The following is a 15,888-nucleotide window of genomic DNA, read 5'->3' on the forward strand; positions in this document are numbered from 1 at the left end:
CTTTTTCCGTGTCTCTCTCTCCTTCTTCCCGGCATTCCTTTTTCCGCGTTCTCACTGCTCTCTGGGTCTGGCAGCTACCGGCACTTCGCGCCCAGGGCTTTGGTGACGTCATGTTTCTGCGCCGCGTGGACGCCCGCCGGTGAAAGAAGGAATACCTCAGCCGCCCTTCGTCTCCTTTTGTTGGGCTGCCGCTCCTTCTGAATCATGGCGCCATCGCTGTGGAAGGGGCTTGTAGGCGTCGGGCTCTTTGCCCTAGCCCACGCTGCCTTTTCAGCTGCGCAGCGTAAGTGCCGGGACTGCTCGCATGAGGGACATCAGGGGCTGTGTGGGGGCGCTCCCCTAAGGGACTGTTGGACCCAGTGCAGAAGAGGTGTTTCGAGACATTTTAGGTTGGGGTAACTAAACCAGTTTAGGGTCCTCAACGGAAGGCTTGAAATTGGAGGGTTGTGGAACACCTAGATTTCAGGATGGTTAAAAGAGGTTGCTGATGTTCGAGGAAGAATTCAAACCAAGTCTGTCCCAGGACTCAAGACACGAGATGTCAGATGTAGCATAAAGCAGCTCAGACAAAGTGTAGAATTAAGAACTTGAAATGCATGTGGCATCGTGACAGCTAGATCCTGGGCACTCTGCTGTCCAGGCAGAGACTGAGAAGTTAAGTGACCGATTGCCTCAGGGAGGCACTGTGACACGGGGAAAGAGCAGTGGACTGGTTTAAAAGGTTGGTTGTTAAAATTTTGCTTAACTATTAAATCTGCGTGACCTTGGGCAAAAGATAACGTGCTGTATGATGGGTTTTTAATTTTTTTCTCAGATCAATAATTGAAGTTGCTTCTGCTTTTATGTACTAGAGGTACCGTGCTTCCTTAAGGGAATTCTTAGGCTAGTGGAAAAGCTAGTGGGCCAACAAATAATTACAGTAAGATAATATGGATACGGGAAAGGGGTATATATGTGTATGCATAAATGTTCATTGGGAGTGGTAATTTGGTGGGACCCCGGGAAAAGTGCCTTAGAACCTTGCTGCTCATAGTGTGGTCAATAGAGCAGCATCATGGACATCACCTGGGAGCTTGTTAGTGTCTACTCAGGCTCCACCTCAGAACTATTGAATCGGAATAGTCGTTTTAATAAATCCCTGGGCGATTTATGTGCACACTAGTTTGTGAAGCACTGTCCTGGAGGAGAATAGGATACACTGGGGTACTGGTTATTTTCAAAGTAAGCTTTGGATCTAATATACAGTCACAGAGAAAGGAAGGCCCTTGCTTGAAGTCCTATTGGAGTTCTTATTTCCCCAATGAAGAAATGCCTAGTTGAAGATAGTGTTAAAGAGCCAGAGCTGAATTCATTCAAACAAGAAGTGTGTCATTAGAAGGTTAATCCAAAGGACATTTGATATTGGATTGATTTTTCGTTTACCCTGTCCTTATAGGCTCTGTAAATTCAAATCTAATCTGCCTGCATACATACTTTTTAAACAGCCCTAACACATTCACACAAAACTGCTTGGACATTTTAAGCCTAGAGTACATTATAAAGTGGGAATTGTCCTATTTAGTCTAGAAGTAGATTGTCCTACTTGATGTAGAATTGAAATTTGGATTTTTATATTTTTCAAGTAATGAGAATGTCTTGTGGACTGAAGCAAGACCTCTGTACTGTTCATGCTGGCAAAAGACTGCTGTTTCCCTTTGACACGAATTGTGTCATGGGAAATTGTGGCAGCAGACAGCATCCTATGGTGTTGGAACATGTTCATCTCTGCAGTAATGACCTTTGATATAGCAGGGCACTGATCATGAGCTAAATAAACCCTCTTCACCTTTCACAGTCCTATTTGCCACAGAGGAAACTCAGCCAGTGCATCTGTTCTATAGCCCCTTGACACTAAGAAATACTCTGCTCACTTTCACATTGTAACGTTCCGCAATGGAAACCCATGCTGGGCTTGTTGAGGATGTCTTGAATGAGGTACAGTAAATTATAGTAAACAGAAGAAACATACATACTATGTCTGACTTGGGGTTACCAGTTTAAATCATGATTCCAGGCTTTAATCCCTTGCTGCCTTCTGACATGAAGGCAGCAGCAGGATTAAGGAGTAGCAAGGACAGAAATTGATGTCCTGGAACTCCAGCTACACCACTACACTGAAGAGGAACATTTCCATACCAGTTGTCACTTTGGCTTTACTATGCAGTGGCAGGGTCATTCATCATTGAAAATGTTTGTATTTCTATTGATTGTTAGATAATTATGACTTCGTTGACGACTTAGTAAAAGAAACAATTTCAGAATTATGCATAGTTCTTTCAGTTTCATATTTGCCTATCTGTCACTCACTTAAGGTGATAAGACAGGCCATAGGGAGCATGAACTAATTCATAAAGGTAAGGCTGACTACATTACAAGAGGTTTTTGAGGAATCTGTGATCATCGCTTTATGTAGCATATCAGTCAGCCACTTCTTTGGTCTATTGATTTTCCTGCATTTTCAGAAAGGCAAATGGGCTATAATTTCCTAATGGTGTGCTTCTGCTTTATAGATCGTTCTTATATGCGACTAACGGAAAAGGAAGATGAATCATTACCAATAGATGTAAGTTGGTCATTTATATTCCATTAAGTACACACTTAAACTCAGCCACTTTGCTCTTGACAAATCTTATTTCTTTTGTTTTATTCTTCTTTATCATTTTCAAGCATGATATGGCATTTGTTACCTGCTTCTTTTTATTTAAATTAAGGTCTCAGTGTGTAGCTCTGGCTGGCTTCGATCTTGCTATATAGACCAGGCTAGTCTCAAACTCACAGAGCTCTATTTGCCTGCTTCTGCTTCTGCCTCTGCCTCTGCCTCCTGAATGCTAGGATTAAAGCCCTGTGTTACCTTGCCCAGCTGTTAACTGCTTTTATCACTGTTAAATCTAAAGATTTTGAAATCTTAAAAAATTCTATTCGATCCTTTTGATCAAACATGGTGGCTCACACCTATAATCACAGCAATTGGGAGATTGAGGCACGAGGATTGTTGTGAGTTTGAAGTCAACGTAGACTACAGAGTAAGACCTTTGTCATAAAAGCAAAAACTAAAGAAGGAAATGGGCGCGCCTTTCTAGAAGTTTCTGTACTGACAATCTGGCCTTTAAAAATTATTTGGCTCAAAGTTTTATAAAAAATTCCTTTTAAAATATTTTATTATATGTGTAGCAGTTCATGCCATAGCACAAGTGTGTATGTCAAAAGAAAGCAGGGGTCAGTTCCCTTCTACCTTGTGGGTCCTGGGGAAAAGAATCTCAGGACGTGAGGCTTGATGGCAAGCATCCTCACCTCCTCAGCCATTTGACTGGCACTTTTGAAAATGAAGTTTAAGGACAGGCAGTGCTGACACTACATTATTTACAGATAGGAATGGATGACAAAACTGAAAGAAGGTGGCTGTTAACCTGAATTAATACCTATTCCCCACTTGACTGTTTTACAATTTACTGTTATTAGATTTAAACTTACAAGAATTGTAAGTTCTTCGCATTCCCTGGCAACTTCGCATTTGCTCTTAAGTTTAAAGGCCATCAGTGTTTAGGCTTTTAAAATGTATATACAATGTTGTCTTGGTACATGTACTTTATTTTACCTAATTGAAACAGCTTTTGGGGGCTGGTGAGATTTTCAGTGGGTAAAGACACTTGCTAATTTGAATTTGTTCTCTGGAACCCACATGGTAGGAGAGATCTGACTTGTGCAAGATGTCTCAGATTTGGACCCTTCCTTATGCTGTGACACTTATGCTGCCCCCACCTAAAGTAAATATGAAACAAATGGCAAATTTAAGGTGAAAACTAGATCCTTCAAAAAAGCATTAAGCATGTGTATGTGTCATTTAAAAATTGTTTTTGAAATTAAAATATAATTATATCATCTTTCCCTTTCCTTTCTTCCTTCCCAATGCTTCCCATGCACTCACCCCTCACTCTCACTCAAGTTCATGGTCTCTCTTTCTTTAGTTATTGTTATATACATATACATATATGTATATATTCCTAAATATATAAATATAACCTGCTCAGTTCTTGTAATGTTACTTGTATGTGTGTGTATGATTTCAGGGATGACCATGGGGCCTCAGCCCTAGACAAAGCATAGCCAACTAAGCAATGCTAAGAGCAGGGAGAAATGGTCTTCCCAGGGAAGAGCTCTCTATCCAGTACTAAGTGTGTATGGAGTTTTGTAATTAGCTAGTTTTGTTTCTGTTTTGTTTGGTGAGACAGAGTCAACAGGGCCTAGGTTAGCACTGAAATCATATGGGCCAAGCCTGACCCTGAAAGTGTTGATTCTGCTGCCTTCATCTCTTGTGTGGTGAGATTATAGTCGTGTGCCAGTACACCCACTGTAGAGTTAACTTTTCCTGGACATAATCTTTCTGGAACATACTTTGATGACAATTCATTGATTTTCCACTTTCTTATTAACAGTGTGTTCTGTGAAGGACAGCTTCTGTAGGGCTAGGGATGTAACTCAGTACAGTGTTTGCCTGACAAACACAAATCCCTGTATTTGCTTTTCTACACCCAATAAATTGGGCATGGTAGAAAAGAAAACTCAGAAAACAACCTGAGACCCTGTCTTTAAAAACAACAAAACAAGACAATCTCTTTGTAATATTAGTGGTTGGAATGTAAAGTGTCATTTCAGATGTCATTAGATTTTAATTTAGACAGTGATAACTTGTGGCTAATTTGTCTGTGTTTAAAGACTGGTACAGAGCTATACACAGACATACAGTCACTTATATCTATTTAAAATAAAATTTATGTGATCAGAATTCAGAAAATAGGCTCATTATCCTGTGTTGGTTAATTTCAAACATTCAGCATTGTCGCTTGCACAACCTGTTTGGAAAGCAGTTTGGTGTTACATAATACATCGAACACATACATACTCTGTACTCAGAGTTTTCATTCCTGTTTACCAGGAAACGTGTAGGAATATTTATGTGGGCCTTATAAAAGTGGCAGGAAACATTCCAGTAATAACGCAGTAAATCCTGGTGTTTTCATATGTTAGATACTAAGCACAACGAAAAGGAAGAGAGTACTGCTGCGGGATGAATCTCACAAACGATGTTGAGGGAAGACAGCTAGACTCAAAGGATATATTTGAGTGCATTTAAATGATAGTGACAAGGAGTAAAAGTAAATGATAATGTGTAAAGGACATTCCCTAACTGATCAGAAACAGAAGGAAAACTGCCAGGAAGAACAAGGAATGGATTAGCGCACAATTAGTAAAACAGTTAACTTTGAGAGGGAAGGTTCTGGGAAGCCATGTTTGGTGGCATGCACCTATAATTGCTATATCTGGAAAGGCTGATGCAGGAGGATTATGAGTTTAATGCCAACTTGACTCTGTTTCAAATGAGACAGGAGAAAAGACTGGAAGTTTAGCTGGTTGTTGGGTATCTGATACCTTTTTGCTGCTTTTCTTTACATTGTGCTCATATGCTTTGTGCCCTCTCTGATACTAAACAGTAACAACAAAGAAGAGTTTTAATTGCTCTTGGGAGCAGACAGTTTGGTACTTGAGTTCTGAGTGGCTTAGTACTTAGTACATTAAGTACTTGGTGATTTTGCTTCTGTGAGCATGTTGCTAAGTTCACTTCCTAAAACATCAGAAGTGTTATTATACTTAAGAGATTTTATTGTGTCTAAATGCAATCTTTTCAAGTAAGAAATGACTCCTTGATGTGTGGTACTGAGGAATGCTTGCTAGAAGTCATGCAGCGGGCTTCTTTTAGCTGGGAGAGTCTTAATTACTGCCTCTATATCACTGGTTAGTATGGAAGTCTTTAAATTATTCACATTATCTTGCTTTAATTTGGGTAGATCACATACATTTAGAAAATCATCAATATTTAAAAAGATTATTCCAGCTTGGTGGAATGTAAATGTTGAAAGGATTGAATTTCCTCCATGGCTCTGTTCTCCTCTTTTAATTTCATTAATTTCACTCTTTTCTTTCATTTGGTTAACTTGGCCTGAAGGTGTGCCAGTTGTTGTCAAAGAACCAACTCTTTTTGTTTCATTGATTCTTTATATTTTTGTTTTTAGTTCATTGATTTCGGCCATGATTAATGGGATTAATTAATTAATTAAGGGGTCTATATTATACCCCTTCTCCAAGGCTCAAAGACCATCATGGAAAATGAGGCAGAAACACTATAGGAGCCTGAAGTCAGGGAGAATCATAGGGAAACTGTCTTCTGGACATGACAGGAACACTGCACTCAGGACTCATAGCATCTGTAGTCATCTGCACAGCATCAAGCCTGTCAAGAGTCAAGTGCGGAGTAGGAAGGGTCTGATGCCCTATGGACAGTTAATGGCATCTGGTGGAAGGAGGGACAATTTTCCTTAAAGGTCGACTCTTGGGGTTATTAAACAGTAATTTAATATAGAAGAGATACAAACTTGGGGGTCAAAGAAACAGAGACAGATGTGGGTGGAATAAATGGGAGGTATATCATCAAAACACATTGTATGAAATTCTCAAAGCATTAGTAAAAATTATTAAAGAATATTCATCTTAAAAAACAATGTCGCCCAGAGGGGAAAAGTGGCCTGTCAGTTGTCCAGTAGCACTCATATGCTCTATGTTAATCTGCATCTTTATACTCTGAATGGTTCTCCAGACACTTCAAGCTTTACAGTTACCTGTTGGCATAGTTCATATCATATAAGGGAGTTCAAAAGACATGGATACCACTTCAGAATTAAAAAGAATAAGTAAGTCCCTTTTCAGAAGCTTAATTTGAAAGAAATTTTTATGTACATGATTTATAGTCTGTTTTCAGCTACATAAAAGTTGGTTTCATTTTTGTCTTATGGTTTTGTAGTTTGTAGGGGTAATGAGAGAAAAATATTAAGTCAGCGTTTGGTGTCATAGGGCAAGCAGAAGTTGAAAGCCAGGTATGGTGGCACACGTCTATAAGCCCAGAACTCTTGAGAAGTGAGAAGCAGAAGGATTATGAGTTCCAAGATAGTCTGAGCTCTATTGGGAAGACCCTGCTTCAAAACAAAACAATAAAAAAAAGAAGAACAGTAAAACTTAGATATTAGATTCTGGTTCATGCTAGTGACCTAAAAGTATTAGTTGCTTAGGATGAAAATAGGTCTACAGACAGGTAATAGCTCAGACACATTAACTAGCTTCCTTTCCTGCTTTTCCTGCCCATGTACTTACTCCCTTCCTGCCTTCTTTCCCCTCCCTTTCTTATGCTTTTATCCTCTTGTCCCAGCTTATTCTTTTGAAAAATAACTGATTTTTCTGTTTTGTCTGTCATTTAAACTTAATCTTGACTTGAGTCCTGCCCTCAGCCCTATTTCTGTGTGTGGATTAAATATATTGTTGTTCTTCAAATTTCTCCTGTTTTTTTTTGTTTGTTTGTTTGCTTTCTTGCCCCATATTTTACTTTGTTTTCTTTAATTCTATTTCTGGACTTTCCCAACCTTCCTTATCAAGAAATAATAATCCCTTATAATATTTTCTTTGAAACATTCACAGGCAGCATCTATATAGTGGAGCAAGTTCATCCCCCTCCATTTACTTCATTATTTCCATCTATTTTAAGATTATTTTATACTTATGTACATGTGGCTACATGAGTTTATGTGCACTCTATGCATGCAGGTGCCTGTGGAGACCAGAGGGAATCGGGTTCCCCTGGAAGTGGAGCTAGGGGTGCTTATGATCCACCCACCCAGCATGGATGCTGAGGACTAAACCCTGTTCTCTGCAAGAGTAGTACACATTCTTCCTCCTTGAGCTGCCTCTCCAGCCTGAGCTACCTCTCCCAGCCTGAGCTACCTCTCAGCCTGATCTGCCTCTCCAGCCTGAGCTACCTCCTAAATATTTCCGTTTGGAGATATACTTGAGATACCTGAGCGTTTAAGTGAGGCTAACTTTGAGATTTGGTCTTTTTTCCCATAAATACAAGATTCTGGTTCTTTTCAGAAAAGAATATTTAAAAGCAAACACTAAAAGTGTTTAAATTAACACTTTTTTATTTTTACTTTTTTAAATTAATTAAATTAGTGATTTAAAAAACACTAGTATCTCAAGATGTTTATGGACTATGCTAGACTAGGATACAGATCTCACTGGAAGAATCTTTGAAGGATCTCAGGCAAGGAGACAAACCAAATGACATCAAGGAGGGGGCAGCAAAATAGTTGAGTTTGGCCAATAATATATTCAGAAAGCCAAATGGAGTTGTTCACTGTACTTGCAAAACAGACCTGTGAAATCTCTTATGGCCTGAAATATTTATAGCTTGGGCTAAAAGAGAATAATCAGAGGTGCAGTCTGTGTGCTGGTATTGGAAAGGCGGCTTATCATAGGCTAGGTTACGTTTACGGAAGTTTATCTAGTATGTGTTATTGCTATACATCTCAGGAGGAATGGCTGAAGAAGAGAAAGTCTGAGACCTTCGTGGTCATTTCCAAGTTTCTTACATTCTCTGTATAGGAAAAATATGCAGTACAATTGTGATTACCTTTTGTAGTCTAATCTGTAACTCACAACAAATTTATAATTCATTAGAAGCCTGCTTACTTTTCAAATGGGCTTTTATAAAGGTTTATCTAAAAATTGGTGTTCTTTTTTCTTTTAAGGACATTTGATACCTTAAGGAATCACCCATCTTTTTATGTGTTTAACCATCGTGGTCGAGTGCTGTTCCGGCCTTCAGATGCAACAAATTCTTCCAACCTAGATGCATTGTCCTCTAACACGTCGCTGAAGTTACGAAAGTTTGACTCACTGCGCCGTTAAGCTTTTTACAAATTAAATAACAGGACAGACACAGAATTGAGTATTGGAGTTTGGGGTGTAAAACACTCCCCCCCCAACATCAGTATTTATATTGCTATTTCAGAGCTAGTTAAATAATCTATGGCCCTTGTTTATACATTGTTGATCCAATCAAATGGTGTAGGAGTTATCTATGAAATGAGTCTTTGAACTTTCCTATAGAGGTTTTCTGTTCATTTGAAACAATTCCCATGTTTTGTAAAAGTCACTATTTCGAACATACTTCCCTGAAAAATGTTGGGATTTTTGTGATTATTTATTTTCGTAGATTTCTTTTCTTTTGCACTACAGTTTTTAGGAATCCTGGAATACCATGTAACATCTGCATTTTGCAGCACAAGAGTCAAATGGTCTTCGGTTCTTATCAGACCAACTTCTTTAAGAAGACCAAAATGGTGACTTTACAGTTTTTCTTGGGGCCCCTAAACAGTGACTCTGCTTTTACAGATACTTGCCAATTTTTACTTTATTAATGGCTTCTCTCCGGACCCCACTCCCTGATACTGTCTAACATCAGCTGTCTTGTTTCATCATTTCTGAGATTCTGTGTGCAGTGAGCAATTTTTGTGTCAGAAATTCTATCATAACATATTTAACAAGTTCATCTTGCTGTAAAACTACTCATGTTCTTTTGTTGTAAAATTTTCACTGATTGTGTAATGGAAGATTAGTTGAAAGTAGACCAAAAAGACAAATTATGACTTCATTATCTTGCCTAGTAGAATAGAACTGACTGTTCTAAACTGATCGTCACTAGCTGGTCTCACTCATTCTATGTCTGTTGGTTTCTGTCACAGTAAACTAGTGAATTGGTGAAAATAAAGGAACTGGTTCATTTTATCTAAAGGCACATGCAAAGAAACTAGGCCAAATATGTTCTAAATATTTGGAGTTAATCTATTTAAATTCTCTTAGAAAATTAAGGTCATTTAAGAAGTTGTTTTGCAGCTTCTGACTGAAAGCTGGCCTGGAGTTTTCCATCTTCACTCTGCGGTGCTGAAGGTGAGGATAAGGACACAGCATTGAATGTTTTTCAGAAACAGTAGTTTTACTCAAAGAAAATCAGAGTAGGTTTTTCGCTAGAAAACTAAGATGCTTAACATTACATTGTAGAGATTATTGCTTTCCACAAGCATGAACACATACTTGTGTTAAATTATATAGGTGTAAAGGGACTACTATGGACTTTGATAGGAAACCTGCCCGATGCTTTTTGGGTTGTTTCAGGCAGGGTCTTCATATCGAGATGCTCTTTTACTTGGTAGCATTTTTTCATAGGAATGAGCCTCAGCCTTTCTGCCCAGTCATGCACAGCCTCAAAGGACAAGGTTCTTTTATCATTTCTTTGTTGGTTTTGGTTTTGTTTGTAAACAGGATTCTGTATAACCTGAGCTAGCCTCAAACTCAGTATGTAGCTGAGGATGATCCTCATGCCTTTACCGCGTCAGCGCTAAGATGATAGGTGCTGCCACTACACCTGGTTTTTGGGGTCCTGGGGACTGAACCCAGGGCCTCGTGCATGCTAGGCAAGCACTGTACCAGCTGAACTACATCCCAGGCCCTTGACATTGAATTGTGATTCTTGAGCTCTGATTTGCTAGCTAAGTCTATAGAGCACTGATTCTGTTCTCTAATGAGAACAAACTCACAAATCTGCTGATTACCTACAATAATTTAGAAATAGGCTAAAAGTGTGAAACCAAGCCAGGTGTGGTGGCATGCACTTGTAGACCTAGCACTTACAAGGCTGAACCAGGATCACAAGTTTAGGGCAAATCTGGGCTATCTTAAGGAATCCCTATCTTAACCCTAATCCCCGCAAAAAGCGAATCCAAGGACTAATGTGATAGATCAAAATGGCATGCACGAAGCATGCTGTACATCAGGCTTTTCTGCCATACTCCTCGACTACTTGATTGAAGAGCCTCTTGTTTTCTTCTCTTTGGAGACTGTTTCCCTTCTTAATGTGTTTTCATAACAATGCTACTGAGAATCTGTGTGTTTTGTACTTTCATTCTTTAAAGGGTGTATAGTTGCCAGATGTGGCTCACGCCTATAATACAAACACTCAGGAGGCCAAGGCAGGGAAGTTGTCACACAAGTTCAAGACCAAAATTAGATACACAGCGAGACCTTATCTTTAAAGAAGTTATACAAATTTTAAAAGGTACAGTTAAGTAACTTTAAATATACTCACAAAATTATGCAACCATTTGATAAATCTAGGCCATTTCACTCCCTTCCAGGAAGCCCTGTATTCTTTCATAGTCACCTCTGATTTCCCCCCCAGTGTGTCCCACCTAGGACCTAAGAAACCAATAGTCTATTATATGCATAATCTGATCATTTACTATAAATGAATTGATACAATATTAACCATTTACAACCAGTGTCCCTAACTATGGTTTTTCCTATGTGGAATAATGCTCATTCCGGACTAAGTAAATCTGGTAGAGTGCTTTTGCCTAGCAAGTGCAGACCCTAGGCTCATCCACAGTAGCACAGAAAAAAGCTAGTTGACAAATCAATGGATTTAAAGAGGGCAAGCCAGATACTTGGCAGACTTCTAGAGTTAATCTTATTAAATAGAATAGTTTTCCTCCTAGCCAAACATCCATTCTATCCTATAGCTTCTAACTTCCATTCTAGTCCCCCATCCCCACCCCTGCTTTGGTTTTGGGTTTCTCTGTGTAGCCTTGGCTGTCCTGGAACTCACTTTGTAGTCCAGGCTAGACTCCAACTCACAGAGATCTACCTGCCTCTGCCTTCCAAGTGTTGGGATTAAAGGCATGTGCCACCAGTGTCTGACCCGTTCTGGTTTCCACAGTGGATATTAAAATCTATTCTTGTCTACCCAGCCAAGAAAATCCTGTTTAAAATAATGCTGAAACATTTGATGGATAATTGATATGGTAAATTTAGATGTGTCCACCTTTGGACAGCTTGTATACCTCAGATCAGGTAAATACCCCCATTTTTTTAAATGCTCATTGAATTTCTGCCCTTGAAATTTTATAAAGACTAAATCAGATTTGGTCATTGAACAGTTTTTATTCATCTTCTTTTACAATGTGTGATAGTCGTTACTGCCTGGGAAGGGTTGACTAAATCTAGTGCTAGGTAATTATACTTGGATTCAGTGACACTGTCAAAAATAGGAGATATATACTTCAGTTCTGAATGCAGGAACACACTGAACCAGAGACTAGCCCAAATCCTGTTTACAATGCAGGGGAATGAAGATTGTGAACTGGGGGCAAAGTCCGTAACTCCTAATAATTCTTCGCACTTAGGGCATACTTTTGGGTAACATGACAGCATCTTCTTGACTATGCTGACCCGGTTTCCATGATGTGTCGAATACTGTTTGTGAGCCTTGATGCCTGTAACACCAATAAACCCATTGTTGGATATATTTTTCTCTCTTTAAATGACCTTGCCTTGTCCAATAAATAAGTGATTGTCTCACCTTGTGTTTGGTAGTGGGTTTTTGTTCATTTGTTTTTACTTTCAATCTCATTTCTTTAGTTTCTCTGTCCCCAGGGGGAAAAAGAGCCAATTTTATGATATGTTATATATGTCATATGATGATGTACTTTTTCTAGTATGTTGCTGATTTTTAAATGTGTACTTTAGTTGTTTATGTAAAAAATCTTCCTTTGTTTTTTGTTTTTGAGATTAGGATACAGTTACGAAATTTTTCCTTTTTCACTACTCCCTCTAATGCTTACATGTACCCCAGTTACTGCTATTTCAAATTCATGGCCTTTTTCTTTACCATTTTACATACATATTTTGAGATGATGTTTCATTTTCTACTCCATACTGGCCTCAAACTCCCTATATAATCAAGGCTGGACCTGAATTCCTAATTGTCCTGCATCTGCCTCACACCCCACCACATATGGAGTCTTAAAGTACTTGTGGTTTTGCACTTATAAGCTATGTCATTTCTAAATAACCACGCGTCCTGCAGGATACAGGAGTTGGTCCTTGAGCAGCAATATGCGCTCACTGCATCACAAGTACGCAACAAAGTCAAAATGACAGTGTTTAAAAAATCCCTGATTGAGCTGGGTCTGGTGGCACATACCTTTGGCACTCAGTTACAATGTGAGTTCTAAGCTGGCCAGGACTTTGTAGTGAAAACTTGTCAAAAAAACAAAAACAAAAAAACCAGTATTATCAGGAAAGAAAAATCAAAAGTTTAGCCTGATGTCATATGCCCTTATTCCCAGCGGTTGGGAGGCAGAAGCAGCCTGATCGCCGAATCTGAGGCAAGCCTGATCTACATAAAAAGTTCTAAGGCAGCCAGGGCTACACAGAAAAACACCTATCTTGAAAAACAAAAGTTTAGTGAGGATCTAAGGGCGAGTCCCTTGTGTAAAACTTACCAGTTACCTACAGTAATTTGAAAATGCTACCAGTATCAAAATCCATATTGTATATTTCAAAATGACCTGGTAAAGTGTTTTTATTTAAGAAAGAAATAGAAAGATAATATATGTACATGGAATAAAAGACCAGGTAATAAAAGTCAAAATTTAGGATCACAATCAAAATATATTGTATGAAAATAATTTTAAATAAAAAAGATTAGCCCCTAGAGACACCAGCTTTAGAATGATCAAAAAACTTTATTTTGTTCATTAATAGGAATACTCTCAGAGTAGCTAGAGAAGTGTACTTGTTGATATGTTTTTTTGCACATTAGGTATTTGTCTATTGTAGAATTTGTAAATAGACTGTGTGTTTTTAGAAAAAATACACTTGGTCTCTTCCCTCTAATATGTATGTTTCCAAGAGAGAAGTAACTTTAATCGACACCCAACATAGACTTTATTATTTTACATTGATAGAATCAGACAATTTATGCCTTTGTATGTTCTTTTAGTTTCTTGTGTTTTATAAGATATTCCCGTATCAGTATATACAGAAACATCTCATTTTTAACAACTGATCCTGCAAACATTGGTGGATTTTAGATTGTTTCCAAAATTACAAAGTCTTATTGGAATGAATATACCCATATATTTAGTGAGATTATGCCCACAGGGTTAATTGCTACCATAAAGTTCCTGGATCAATGGGTGGTTTTCAGTTTCAGTTCAGTAACTAATGCCAAGTTGAACTTGAGACACTGCTCAGCCAATACCCTTCTACATACCATGAAACTGCATATGAATTGTTTTGAGTTTAATCATCTGAAAAGCTATTATTGAATCTTATATTTTAATGAAGGAGTAATGCATTGAATGGAAGAGGTGGGACACATCTTTATCTCTTGTTATTTCTTATTTTCAGCAAATTGTATGGTTGTATTCTGTTTTCAACTTTTGCTCTGGTTTAGGAAGTTAAGACAATTGGTTATTTAGTAACATTTTCCAGAATTTTATTTGTGTGGTTAAAGTTATCAGCCTTTGTGGCTAATGGGAATTTGCTTTGCTTATAAAGGCTTTCACATTTAAGAGTGAATTGAATATACTTTTTTTTTTTTTTTTTAGTATTTTAAAGGGTTCTTTGTTTTTTGTTTGCTTGTTTGTTTTTGAGACAAGATCTTTCTCTCTGTATTAGCTGACCTGTACACAGTATTTAGCCCAGGCTGGCCTGGATCCAACCACAATCCTTCCTCAGTGTGAGTGCTGAGATTACACATGTGTACCACCATAACTGTCTTAAGGGCTTTTGTTTGTTTGCTTTTATCCTTTAAAGCTTCTGTTCATTCGGAACTTACTTGGGTAGTAGGAATAACTTTATACAAGTAGCTAACTGGTTGTCCCCACCCCATTTATTCTTTTCTTCCCACATTATTGGAAGGACCATCTTCATATTTTGAATGTCTGTCCATTCTGGGGGATCTAACTTGGGTCCTTGACTATGATGGTAAGCGCTCTACTTCACTGGTCTGTGTCTCTAGCTCTGTATTCTCATCTTTGACATTTTCTAGTCAAGCCTCAATAGTCCTTCTGAGGATTGCCCCCTAATTTTGCATGTTTATTTTAAGCTCTCTATCATTTTCTCCATGTTTGGAAATCATGCTAATATTTTCCTATAGTTTTATTTTGGATGTACAGGCATGTGAACTGCAAGATAGAGTGTTAGAGCCTTGGTTCTCCATTTAGATCCATCATTCCTAACTTGATTGCCACTGTTCTTTCTCCCCCAGGATGCTTTGCTTTGCTTCCAATCATTTCAGCCAAGCTGGGGACATTCATCACCACACTTCATGACATCCCTCAACATGCCAGCATGCCTGTTCTACAAGAGTGAGAAGATTGTCCCATGTGATCACAATGCCACTCTTACAACCAAGCAGGATCAAGCCAGTTTATGTTCGAATTTCTTCACACTTCTCGCAAATAGTTTTCATAGCTGCTTCCCCAAGGTTCACAGATTAGCACTGATGGGTATCCCTTTAGGCTGCCTTTTTAAAGTTATTTTCTAAATAAAATTGGCTCTTTGAACTTTTTCTTGACACAATGACAACCTTATTAGAGTTTAAGAGGAAAACAATGGGACAGACAAACTGCCAGTCAGAGAACTACAGAGAAGAGTTAGTAATGAAGGTCAGCCAGCAGCCACATGGCCCACAAGCAGCTGCTAGGTAGAAGTGGAGGAAGCTTCACAGAGGAATAGTGAGGAAGCCCAAAGTGTCTGGAAAGCACGCCCAGGCTGTGGCCAGTATCACAAAGCAAGAGACAGAAAGGTAAAAGAAAAAGTCAAAGTTATTCACTTTGGATTCAGAAAATTGAGTAGACCTCAGTGCTACATAATGGAAGATTTGGAAGAGACTTGATGTAGGAAAGGACTGAGGAAGAAAAGAACATAATCTTACTGAGGAGACATTCCACCCAGCCCTTAGGGATGACTTAGTGAATTAGCTTTCCCATGGTGGGTAGGAAGGTAGGCTCATTAGAAATTTTCACACTTTTTAGAAAACTCGAAGACATTCTCATATGTCCTATAATCCCGGCTTGTTTTGTCCAGTAACATGTCAACAAAGCCATTTGGTACAATCAG

The 15,888-nt window shown here is 38.6% G+C and overlaps 1 protein-coding gene across 1 annotated transcript; it reads left to right on the plus strand.

Annotated features, from left to right (window-relative positions):
- Positions 1–10,865, plus strand: Mmgt1 (membrane magnesium transporter 1). Its single transcript, XM_032890011.1, is given in 4 exon segments — positions 1–283; positions 2,550–2,603; positions 6,678–6,786; positions 8,670–10,865. Coding segments are annotated over 4 exon segments (402 nt in total). The 5' UTR covers positions 1–204; the 3' UTR covers positions 8,830–10,865.
- The last annotated feature ends 5,023 nt before the right edge of the window (positions 10,866–15,888 follow it).

The sequence above is a fragment of the Rattus rattus genome, chromosome X (genome assembly GCF_011064425.1).
Source record: "Rattus rattus isolate New Zealand chromosome X, Rrattus_CSIRO_v1, whole genome shotgun sequence".
Taxonomy (NCBI): domain Eukaryota; kingdom Metazoa; phylum Chordata; class Mammalia; order Rodentia; family Muridae; genus Rattus; species Rattus rattus.